The sequence below is a fragment of the Bombus bifarius genome, unplaced genomic scaffold (genome assembly GCF_011952205.1).
Source record: "Bombus bifarius isolate JDL3187 unplaced genomic scaffold, Bbif_JDL3187 scf7180000008052_frag, whole genome shotgun sequence".
NCBI lineage: Eukaryota > Metazoa > Arthropoda > Insecta > Hymenoptera > Apidae > Bombus > Bombus bifarius.
Genome location: NW_022884418.1, coordinates 3,051 through 14,249, shown reverse-complemented (window position 1 = coordinate 14,249; position 11,199 = coordinate 3,051). Strand labels below are relative to the sequence as shown.

Sequence of the window (11,199 nt, the reverse complement as noted above, 5' to 3'; positions counted from 1 at the left end):
TAACTTCAATTAAAATCCACTAAACGCTTACTCACTCAATAACATTAATTGTTATATCGATTTTAGCCCTGCTACGCCTTCCAATTTAGCCTGTGACTTCTTGCATCCGTTAAACCCTCTCATCATATTCAAGTCAACAATAAACTAAAATCACTGTACGTACCCACGACACCCTAATTCATCTCAAATGGGAATTATCCATCACTATCTAGCTCGTTAAAAATTGGTATTTCTCATGTTTCCTTTAAACTAATTCCACCCACGATATGACACATCTACCCCTAACCAACTACTATTACAACTAGCCTTATGCTCACGAGCGGGAGCTCGCGGCAAACACGTCCGCAAGCAACGACGTCTCGAGTCGAACTCCAGTTTTGCTGCTAATTGAACTCGGTTGTCTGATTTCTAAGATTTTATGCGTTTTACACGATACGTCGATCTGCACATTTTTCCTAATGATAATGATATAATGATTTTCTGTCTGTAAGGGTACGAACGTCGATTCTTCCAACTTGAATACAGCAGTTGGGCAGGTTTTGACTGTCTGTTGATTATTAGTTAATTCGATTCTACATTCAGGTGAACTGATTCTATTGTGACTTGACTGAGTTCCCTTACAAATGTCGATGATTGCCGTTCGTTTATATTTGTTTAAGTAGTGGCTATCGACAAAGGTGTATCGTTCTAAGCTGATTAGTATCAGTTTCTACTACAGGTGCGATAAATACAGAGTTTTGCTTGAAAGGTATCGGATAAATTTTTATTATTTTCCATTCGTTGTCTTCTCTAAACGATACAGTTATCGTATATATGAGTTTGTTATCATTTGTCCATAATTTTAGTTTACTTAGATCTAGAATTAGTAGAAAGTTTTGAACTGAAAGATCGATATGATTACTCATAAAGTTTTGCTTCGTTATTTGGTCGAGTGTTGTTAAGAATTGTTTAGGTTCCATAATTTGCGGGTTTATGATTCCTTGTTTTCCTGATACTATAGTGTTAAAAATTTCGTCGATGTTAATATGGAGCTCCGATATGGTAGATTCAGTCCGAATTAGTAAAGAGATCAATATTTCGTTTTTCTCGTTATGGTTTTCAATCTTGCGTATGACGTTGCTAACGTTTTCGAGTTGATTCGTCTTAGCATAGTCTAGCACGCGTTTGATAAGTGCGGTTTGATTACTGAGGATCGTTTTTATTTTATTGTTGGAGTCAAATAATGTGTAGAGGATGAGTCGAGTCCGTGATGATTGTGGTTGGTGGCTGTAGATGTCGCTGCTGGGGGTACTGCTATATTTTCTTCCTATTTAGAATCGTGGAATAAAAATCGGACTTCGGTCGCCGGGATTCGATCCCGCGTTCCGAACGTTCGTAACCTTTTTTTTTTTTTTTTGTACGTGGAGAAATCCTCATGGACACTCCGCTGCTGCAATAATCGCGTAACAGCAGAGTAGTGTCGGACTCCTACCGACTAAAACTCCACGATGACCATCTTATGCGCGTGACAGGGGTGCTCCAGGAACTTCTTATGAATTAACTTCAGTTGCACCCCCTTCTCGCGTTCTCTTGTTCGAGCCGGCTATTGAGTAGGCGTTAGGGGGAGGTCGTTGCCCCTAGCGCTGTCACTTCTTCTGGTCGTAGTCCGTTGGGGTGGTGGCGGGGCGGCTCTGGGTCGTCTGACTGCCATCCTTCTCCATCGTCTTATCCTGCAGGGGTGAGAGTTTTTTTTTCTCTCCCTTTCCGCTCGCTCCTTCGCGAGCATAACTCGCTCGCAGAAGAGGCGGACGGCCTCGTATTCCTGTGACCCTCTCAACATCGCTTCTACAATCGCTGAGGGTGTCAACGTTTCTCCTATGGCGTGCCGCAGGGCTGCGCTGTGTCCCTGCCCTCTCCGCAGTGGTGGCAGGTGTCTGTCGTCTCTCGCCTTATTCTCTTCAGGAACTCGCCGAACACGCCGTGTCCGGTGATCACTTGTGTCATCCTGAATGTGAGTGGGAGGCCGTGGCGGCTCCTCCATGCCTCCCAGTTTGGTAGGACCGCTACCGCGCCTCGGTGTTCGCTTCTCCCGTTGATCAGTTGGGATCGCCACAGGTTCCATGTGTCCTCTTCGGCGGTTCCTGTGTCGTTTGGAGCCGCCTGCTCGGTGGGGTCTTCTCCCGGATGCCATTCTCTCCGGCGGGTGTATCTCTTTTTGAGCGCCAGCGCCCACAGCTCCCACGGGGGGGGCGCGGCTAGGGTGGACGCCGACGCGTGAGACACCGTCCGGTATCCCCTAATGATTCTGATGGCGGTCACTCTGTGCAGCCTTCTCAGGAGCAGAATGCTGCGACGGCTTGCCATCAGGTCGTCCGCCCATACTGGGGCCCCGTACATCACTCGTGACCGAACGACGCCCTCGTAAAGTCGGCGCACCGCGTCTCCGGCCCCGCCGATGTTCGGTAGTAGGCCGCACAGGGCACTGGCAGCCGCTGACACCTTCGGGATCAGAGAGTCGAAGTGCAGCTCGAACGTCCACTGGCTGTCGATGGTGAGTCCCAGATACTTCATCTGTGATCCCACCCGGACGGTTTTACCTGCCATGTTTATGCATAGGCCGGGCGGTGGTGTCCCTCGCCTCTTCCTGTCAAAGAACCAGGTGGCCTCCGACTTCGCAGGGGAGACTCTCAGGCCCAGTTCGTTCACGGCACGGATCGCACAGGCCGTTGCGATTTCGCCAATGCGCAGCGTCTCGTGCCAGCCACGACCCTCGACCAGGATTAGGGTGTCGTCCGCATAACATATCATGGCCGCGCCTGGGGTAGCGGGCATCGCAGTACCTCGTCGTACGCAACGTTCCATAGTATGGGGCCCAGCACAGAGCCCTGTGGGACGCCACGCTCGACGGATCGCTTTTCCTCTCCTTCCTTACTGGTGTAACACACCCACCTGTCGTCGAGGTAGGCTCGGATCAATCGGACGAGGTAGCTGGGAACCTCGAAGTGCTCCAGGGCCGTCACTATCCTATCCCATGGCATGATGTTGAACGCGTTGACGATGTCCAGGGAAACCGCCAGCGCCACGCCTTTCCGGGAGACCATGTCCTCCGCAATCGCTCGTACGCGTCTGACCGCGTCAATCATCGAGCGCCCCTTCCGGAAGCCGTACTGGCTTTTGCGCAAACCTGGCACTTGGCCCGCTATGTGTCGTTCCAAACGGGCGGCGACTACCCTCTCGAGTAGTTTGCCGACCTCGTCCAGTAGGCATAGCGGCCGGTACGCTGACGGCGAGGTCGTCGGTTGGCCCTCTTTATGGAGCAGGACCAGTCTCGTCGTCCGCCACGCCCGGGGGTAGACTCCCTCCCTCAGACATCTTGTGAAGAGGTGCCGGAGTCTGGGGGCCATGACCCCCATCACTTCCCTCCAGATCCGGCCAGGAATTCCGTCCGGGCCCGGTGTCACGTTGCGGGAGGTCATTCTTCTGGTAGCCTCCCATATCTCCTCCTCCGTGACTTCCCAGTCGTCCCTCCATTCCAGCGGTCGTGTCGTTTCCCGTGGCCGTTCCACCGCTCTGTTTTCTTGTGGGGGAAAGAGCGTTCCGGTGATCCGCGTCAGCAGCGCAGGTTCCATCTCCGTCGTTGTCAGGGGGCCCTTCGCGCGTAGTTTCTGTGTCACCGTCCTGTATGGCCTTCCCCATGGGTCCGACTCGACTATTTCGACCAGTTCGGACCAAGCACGGTCCTTCGCTTTTTCAATTTCCTTTTGTAGCGAGCGCCGTAGCGCGCGGTACGCCCGGTAGCGCAAGGAGACTTCTTCTTCGTCGCGTCGTCGCCAGCGGCGGGCCCTTAGGTACTGTCTTCGGGCCCGGACACATCTCGTCCTCAGTTCCGCGATGTCGGGGTTCCACCAGTAAACTGCTCCGCTTCGCACTGTGCCCGGTGTGGCCCGTGGCATGGATGCGTCGCAGATTGCTGTCGTGGCTTGCCGGAGGTTCTCGGCCTCCTCTTCCACGTCTGCTTCGGTCGTCGTTGTCGAGGCCTCCCAGCTCCAAGCTGTTGCTATAGCAGCCGCCCGGAGTAGATCTTCGTTCCTTTCTTTTATTTTCCATCTGGGCGGTGGGCGCGAGCGCCTCTCCCTCGGCGGGCCGTGCTCGTCGTTTGTCGTCGGCATTCCAGGTACAGGTGCGACCACCTTCATGAATATGTAGAGGTAGTCAGACACCTTGGCCTGGAATGCCTCCGACACCGTGGTTTCCTTCTCCTTTTTCTATTCTCTGCAGTCGTTCCTCAGTCGGTGCAGCAAGGATCTCATCTCCTCTGCATGGTGTTTGACTGCAGCGAGACGCGCCCTGTAGCTGCTCTCATCCGCGGTGGGACGCGAGGCCGGCTCTTTTCGGAGTGCCTATACCGCCGCCTCCAGTGTTGCTATGCGTCTTTGCGCTATAGCGAGTGCGTCGGTGAGTAATGTGTATCCTGAATCAATGTCGAATGGAAATTAGACAGTTCTATAAAAATAATAATTCTCACGATTCCACAACTTCATACCTTAATTAAATACAATTCTTCGGCGATATAATTACAAATACATTTACAGGAATTGTGTAATATGATAAATATCTCGTTAAAGAAATTGAAATCGTAAACTATAGATTCTAGTATTCTTTCACTTTCATGTTTCCTATGAGCCCTTCAATCGCTAAATATTTTGCAATGAAACACGTATTATTAAACAACATAATCATACTAAATTAATTTAATGTGACTATTTATTATTATTATATAATAACACAGTGATGAAAGAAATAAACTGGTCAAGTAATCTAAGGAACGATAATACGTATCTATGTCAGTGACAGTGAGAAAAATTCAGATATCTGTACTTAAGTGATTACACTTATAAGTATCATTATATATTATATAAATATGATATTTCGAATGGTATCATTTATCACTCATTAAACAAGAGTGTCAGATCCAGAGAAATGATTTTACATATCTTAATCTTTGCTTTGATTACGATAGTAATAATTTCTATCAAACTTGATGAGGAAGATACATGAATAATTATCTAAAAGCTGAAAATCTTGGCAAATTCATTTGTACATAAACTAACAGGAGTGAATTTTAAAGATACACTCTGCTCTCAACAATTAAAGCTGTCTTGTCGCAACAAAGTTTCAATAATTTTTTATGGACAACATGGCCCAGTTTGCACAAAGACTAAAAATTTTAACATTAAATTTGGATAAAAAATCTTACGGTAGAAGGAATGATATATCCTTTATTTTTGCCAATAATCTGGTCGAATTTAGTCAAGTAAAATGGTATTGTTTCGTTCAAAAGTTGATTCTTCCTCGCTTCCTTCTTTTCAGGATTCTCCTCCATGCGATAGTAGCAGATAGCTGAAACGTATATGAAACCAACCGTTACGTTCATTTGTGTTTTTCCCCCCAAACGAAGAGAAAATAAGTTGTGAAAGAAGGAGTAGCCTCTCATAGTTCCTACAATTTCTTCATTCTCTTTGCTTTCTTCAATATTGCCTCAACAAGTTCCTGTGGTTCACGATACTTGAAATATATACAATGTTACCAGCGTGGAAATTGTCTTGGAAACTTGGAAAATCTTTCAAGAGGAACAACATTGCTAACTGAGATTCGAGAAAGGAAAGGTAAGTAAATCCTTGCTTCTACTTAGAGCTTTTTTATTTACTTCTGACGAGTAAAGTACTGTTATTAAAATTTGATTAAAAGTACCAAGAATGTCGAGATATAAACAACCATTTGTGGAAAGGTCAGGAGAAGCAGAATTATCGAATAAACGTTATATAACTCTTAGTGATTAAGTAAGAGAAGAGAAACGAGAAAAAAGTCTTTTATCTAGGTCTTAATAAAGTATACTATATTTATCTCCATATCAAGAATAACAACAAGATATAAACAGTCTTCTAGAAATTGAGTAAATATTACATAATTACATCTTGAGCAATATTTTGCGTCTTAGCTTTTGCTTAATCATTATGATAATCTTAAATATCTGTAAATTCTTCACAGACTCTTTGCATCTTCTATACAGGTATCTCATGATCATGTGATAACACACAGGAAGAAAAAATAGAGGAAAAAACAGCGTAAAAAAAAGTTGCGTAGGAGTATCGTCGCACTACATCATTCGACAATTGATGCACGTCATGGCGATCGTCACGGTTTAAAGCAGGCCATCAAAAACACGTTTGTTATCGTACGGAAAAATCTGCGACGTTCCAGCTGTTCAGGTGCATCGAATTGTGAATCATCGGCGGTACGAAGCAAGGCGAGGGGCGTAAATAGAGAAAGAAGAGAAGAGAAGGATTCGCATAAATGATAAAATATAATCGTTCGTTCCTCGTCGATGGCGGATGGATAGCTTTAATCGTGGACGATATCGATACGATTATATTTTATACATTTGAAACAAATATAAAAGACGAGCAAAAACCAGAGATACGATCGTTATGATATTATTCAATCGGTAGCCTATTTACCTCGTTTTTTGTTCACCTTCTCTGTCTAGTAATAATTTTTCGATTCGACTGGCGTGACGTTACGTTGGCGGTGTAAAAACACGATTTTAAACACCTGCGGATAGTTGCATGAGTTTCGAGCGATTCCATTCCCTTCGATTTATATTTATGCGATCAACGCGCGGATCGTTAACGCATTATGCAGACAGCAGATGTTACGTAATCACACATATCGTAATTGGAAATTAGTAACGTTATCGCGTACCAGGATCTTCCTGTCTTTGATCATTGAGTAACACTTCGTTGTCCTCGCTCCTTCCGCGGATAACCAGCGTTTATCATATAGAGACAGGGATTTGCAAAGAATAAAAGTTGTAGAACGTTGAAAGGCGTTGAGAGAAACGTGATGTTATCCCGTTATTCGTTAACGCAACGCAGTTAAAAAAAATCCCGTAGAAAGATTACGATAATAGATAACCTGAGTCGAGTGTTTGTCGGGGGATCTAAAAGATTCTTTCGAGTTGAGCGTCTGAGATTGCAGAGAAGAAAATTTGGAAGCCATCGAATTCGTGATGTCGATAGAAATCTTTAGTTGGAATCGTTGTATCATAACGTAGTCTGCTTATTGTCGATAAGACTTTACTAAACTAAAAGTGACTACTAAAAGTTTCTATCCTCTAAATTCTATCTACGATTCTATAATCTAAAAACTGACTTTTGCAAACAAACTGTAACATTCGCTTAACGGAAAGACATACGTATCTTGTTTGTACTCGTCTTTTCACAATGAATTCTTGAACGTCTGTCTCTGTGGTGAGACAAATGCAAAGTCATCTCATCAGTTACTCACCTTGCTTCAAATCTCCAAGAGTATCGACGAGCTCGTCGCATATCATCGCATCCCATTCGTCCTTTCCCATTAGATCGTACTTCCTCGCCAAGTATCGCGCCACTGCGTTACTCTGCGCTACCGGTTTCCCGTCTATCTCCAGCACAGGCAGCTTTTTATAAGGCATTGCTAAGAACAAACATGGCTCATATGAACACTGTGTAGAGGGAAACGATCGATAGTAAATCACAACACAGCTTCCGAGGCCGTTGCGTTCTTGTGAATAGATGAATCGAAATCATTTCGGTTTTAATCAACATGGCCTAGTAAAGAAATACAGAAATGTCTTCTTTCTCCTTTTTTTCTTTTCTTACGATTACGATGGACAGGGTATCGCGTGTTTTTGACTGTTGGGAAGAACCTAAAGTTTTTAAAATCAAGGATAAAAGATAATACCAGACACGGAAAAAATATTAGAAAATGTACACGGTTCTTGTAATGAAAATTGAAATGCAAGGAATATAAATCGAATGTCTATTGCGAACGTAATTTTGTGTTTTACACCGACAGGATTGATTTACAGACTTACGTTGATTTTTTGTTTCTCTATTTGCAAGCGACATATAAGATTATATCGAAGACTATGCTGCGTAAAACTTTTATTATACCATTTACGATAGAAATGTCGCAACAGAAGATCGAATTTTATGTCTGCTTTGTTCTTTCGACTTTTTAGCTATGTTCTTGTTCATTTCCGAACTGATTTCAATTTTTTATCCTTTTTTTCCGACAAGTCCTAAAAAGTTTTTAAATTAACGAGAAACGTAGAAGTATTTTTGTATTCCTATTTTAAGTCACCTATTTACGGTTTTCTCAAAATATTCGAAATGCTTCGATTCATTGAAAACAATAAAGATTGCAACACAAAAATTCGAGAATCGTAAGTGAATTAAGTTGGTATTCGATAAACACGACTTTATTTATGAAATTTTACTTTAAGTAAGTTTTTACGTAAGTAAGTTTAGCCTGCACGTGAAACGAAAGTTTTATATACAGAAAAGTTTGAGTAAATGGTAGATACCTGAGAGTTGAACGATGAAAGTAAAAATCGATTCTTCACGCTTACAATCCTTGTATTCAGGCCAGAGTTCTTCGGGGATCCTCTCGTCGGTATACTCGATGCCAGTATATGCAAATATGTACCGTATATGTTCGGCACGACCACGGGCATTGAAGTAGATTAGTTTGTAGGTAGGTTCGTCGCTCATTTTCCTTGCTCTGTCAACTTATCGAGAAAAATGATACAATTAACTCGTGTAATTAACAGACTGTGTGCGTGTTTGTGTGTATAGAGAACAATTTATTTATAGATGGAATAATTCGTATAATACGCAAAATAAATCATTTAGAAGGCTGGAATATGTGTTTTTGAAACAATTAATTATGTCGAAAAATATTACAAACGAGATATAATTATGAAAAAAATAATAATTAAATGTATGTAAATGCATGTAATAATAGTTAAATGTATGTAAATGTAATAATTAAATGTAATTAGTTGTGAAAAAAATAATAATAAAAAATAAATAAATGTAAAAAAGAATTAAATGTAATTAGTTTCTTTATACGCACGCGATATTATTGGCGATATATGAAGGTCAACTTTATTTTTTTAAATAGATATATTTATACGTATATTTATAGATATAAATACATATATTATATAGATATAATAGTATATATAATATATATAATAATATATATGTCGAGTCTGAATCTCCGAGTCCGAGCTCGAGGCGCCCTCCCGGGGAGAGCTCGCGGGCGGTAGCGGTTCTGCGTTGAAGTTCTCCATCGTCCGGTAGCGCGTGGGGTACCTTTATTGTCGATAGTTACACTAGCGACGAGGGCCTCAGGCTTGATAACGAATCCGTGACCAACGGGAGGACAGGTTCCCTTGCTCTAACTCACACGTGCACCACTCCCTGCTCGTAAGGCACTCGACTTCCTTCACCGATCAGCTCTCTAGCAAGACTGCTCGTCATCCCAACGACGCCACCGAAACAAGACTCCGGTCGAGTGTCTCAGTACACACGATCCTCCGATCGACGTACGATTGCTATCGGTTTGGATACTTGCGATTGTTTCGTTATGGCTATATTAGGCTCTAGGTTGCAAGGTTAGGGTGTTGTCCTGAAGTTCCACAGGGGCCCCGGCGTCCTTTCGTCTCCGACTCGGCCATCCTGACACTTACACGTCCTCGTGTGTGGCCTGCTGGCTTAGTCTACCCGTCGGGGCTTCCACCACGCAGGCATCGACCCGGCGCTCGTCCTCGGGGCAATGTTTTTCTTCTCGCCGCGATGGACAGCGAGACGCGATGTGTCCCGGCATGTGGCAGTGAAAGCACAACGCTTTTGGTGGTGCAGCCGGTCGGCTTTCCTCCGGGCGTCGGGGGTCCTCTTTCGGTTACCACTTCGCCCTCTTGCGGCATTCGAATGTCGGATGTCCGTAAATACCGCAGTGGCCACACCTGGTCCAGGGGGGCAGGTGACCTGCCTCGTTTGTTTCCGGAGCTCGCTAATGACCTCCACGGCGGGGGCGTTGGCCACTCCGTGTATAGGAAGGGCTTCATTTCTCTTTGGAATTGTTTCACCGACGTGATGTCACTCGTGAGCGCTAATCGTTTAAAACGTTCATCGCGCGAGCCCAGCAGATGGAGGGCGGTGGCGGCGAGTACCTCTTCCCTGGTTGAATTTCGCCACTTCGACCCCAGGAGGGTGATGATACGATTTCCGTACGCTCCTGGTGTTTCGCCGTCCCGCGGTAGTTCCTCGGCTACCTTGATTAGCGACGCGGCTGCTACTTCTTGGCCACCGAAGTGCGCGGCGAATTGTTCCTTAAAATCTGGCCAGGTGAGCTCGTCGCCGTTCATAATCTGCGTAAGCCAATACGCTGCCGGACCCTCTAGGGCACGGTTTAGGGCAGAATACAGTGCGCTGTTTTTCAGGGGGTGGTCCCTCATGAGCAGGCCGACGGCTGTGCACAGGCGGCTGGATCTGCGTCCGCGGCTTCGGGGTTGAAGCGCGGCAGCAATACCCAGGTTGCCCGGTGTCCTTTCTTCTTCTTCTTCTTCTCCTTCTTCTTCCTCTTCTTCTTCCCTAGCGACCGCTTTAGTGCGCGCACGATACTCTTACGATCCCGTGCCGACAACGTGTGTTCGGATGCCACTTCTGATGTCGAGTCTGAATCCGAATCCGAGCTCGAGTCACATTCCGAGTCCGAGCTCGAGGCGCCCTCCCGGGCAGGGCTCGCGGGAGATTGCGATTCCGTGTTGGAGTTCTCCATCGTCCGGTCGCGGGTGGGGTACCTTTATTGTCGATAGTGACACTAGTGACGAGGGCCTCAGGCTTGATAACGAATCCGCGGCCAACGGGAGGACTATCATATAAAAAGCAACAGGATACACGAAATAATATAATTCTGACTAGGACAACATAAACGCAAGAAGTGTTGATATTGAAAAAAATATTTAATTTTGTATATAAATATTTTCATATTTAAAAAAGTTTCCGGAAGCAGGAAGATTTACAAACAAATAATATCATAAAACGAATGTTTCATGATCCTTTTCTAATTAGAGTGTGTGACAGCATGTGAGAACGTTTCTTAAAAATATGACTTATTGCAATTACTTAATCGCGATTATAAACGATTAAGACCTTCTCACAACGAGGCAATCTATCCAAAGTATAAAACTCGTTATACTTGATGAGAAAACAAATCTCTACTTAGGTTTCATTTCTTTTCATCGCGTTCATAAAAAGTGAATTTGTATGAACACATCGTGCAATTTAGTAATTAGGACCGTTGATCTCGCTGCAACATAGATGGATAGAA

At 44.6% G+C, this 11,199-nt stretch overlaps 2 protein-coding genes and 1 long non-coding RNA gene across 4 annotated transcripts; 1 reads left to right on the top strand and 2 right to left on the bottom strand.

Annotated features, from left to right (window-relative positions):
- Positions 1-4,629: 4,629 nt before the first annotated feature.
- On the bottom strand, positions 4,630-8,555 carry LOC117208082 (glutathione S-transferase-like; the record flags this gene model as incomplete). Its single annotated transcript, XM_033448936.1, has 3 exons — positions 4,630-5,379; positions 7,327-7,494; positions 8,432-8,555. Coding segments are annotated over 3 exons (459 nt in total), but the record flags the coding sequence as incomplete, so codon positions are not given.
- LOC117208083 lies at positions 5,893-6,569 on the top strand. Of its 2 annotated transcripts, none has more exons than XR_004487630.1 (2): positions 5,893-5,932; positions 6,028-6,569. It is a non-coding gene; the product is annotated as an uncharacterized LOC117208083 (long non-coding RNA). The 2 variants fall into 2 exon arrangements; XR_004487629.1 differs by having other exon boundaries at positions 5,894-5,932; positions 6,050-6,569.
- Positions 8,556-9,586: 1,031 nt separating the features above from the next.
- LOC117208084 lies at positions 9,587-10,590 on the bottom strand. Its single transcript, XM_033448937.1, has 2 exons — positions 10,557-10,590; positions 9,587-10,331 (listed from the first exon to the last, which is right to left on the bottom strand). The coding sequence occupies exon 2, from the start codon at positions 10,322-10,324 to the stop codon at positions 9,587-9,589; it is 738 nt and encodes a 245-aa protein (XP_033304828.1). The 5' UTR covers positions 10,325-10,331; positions 10,557-10,590.
- Between the last annotated feature and the right edge of the window lie 609 nt (positions 10,591-11,199).

Bases quoted from the DNA above. Each gene is read 5' to 3' on its own strand.
- LOC117208084 (XM_033448937.1), bottom strand. From the start codon at position 10,324: ATGAGGGACCACCCCCTGAAAAACAGCGCACTGTATTCTGCCCTAAAC.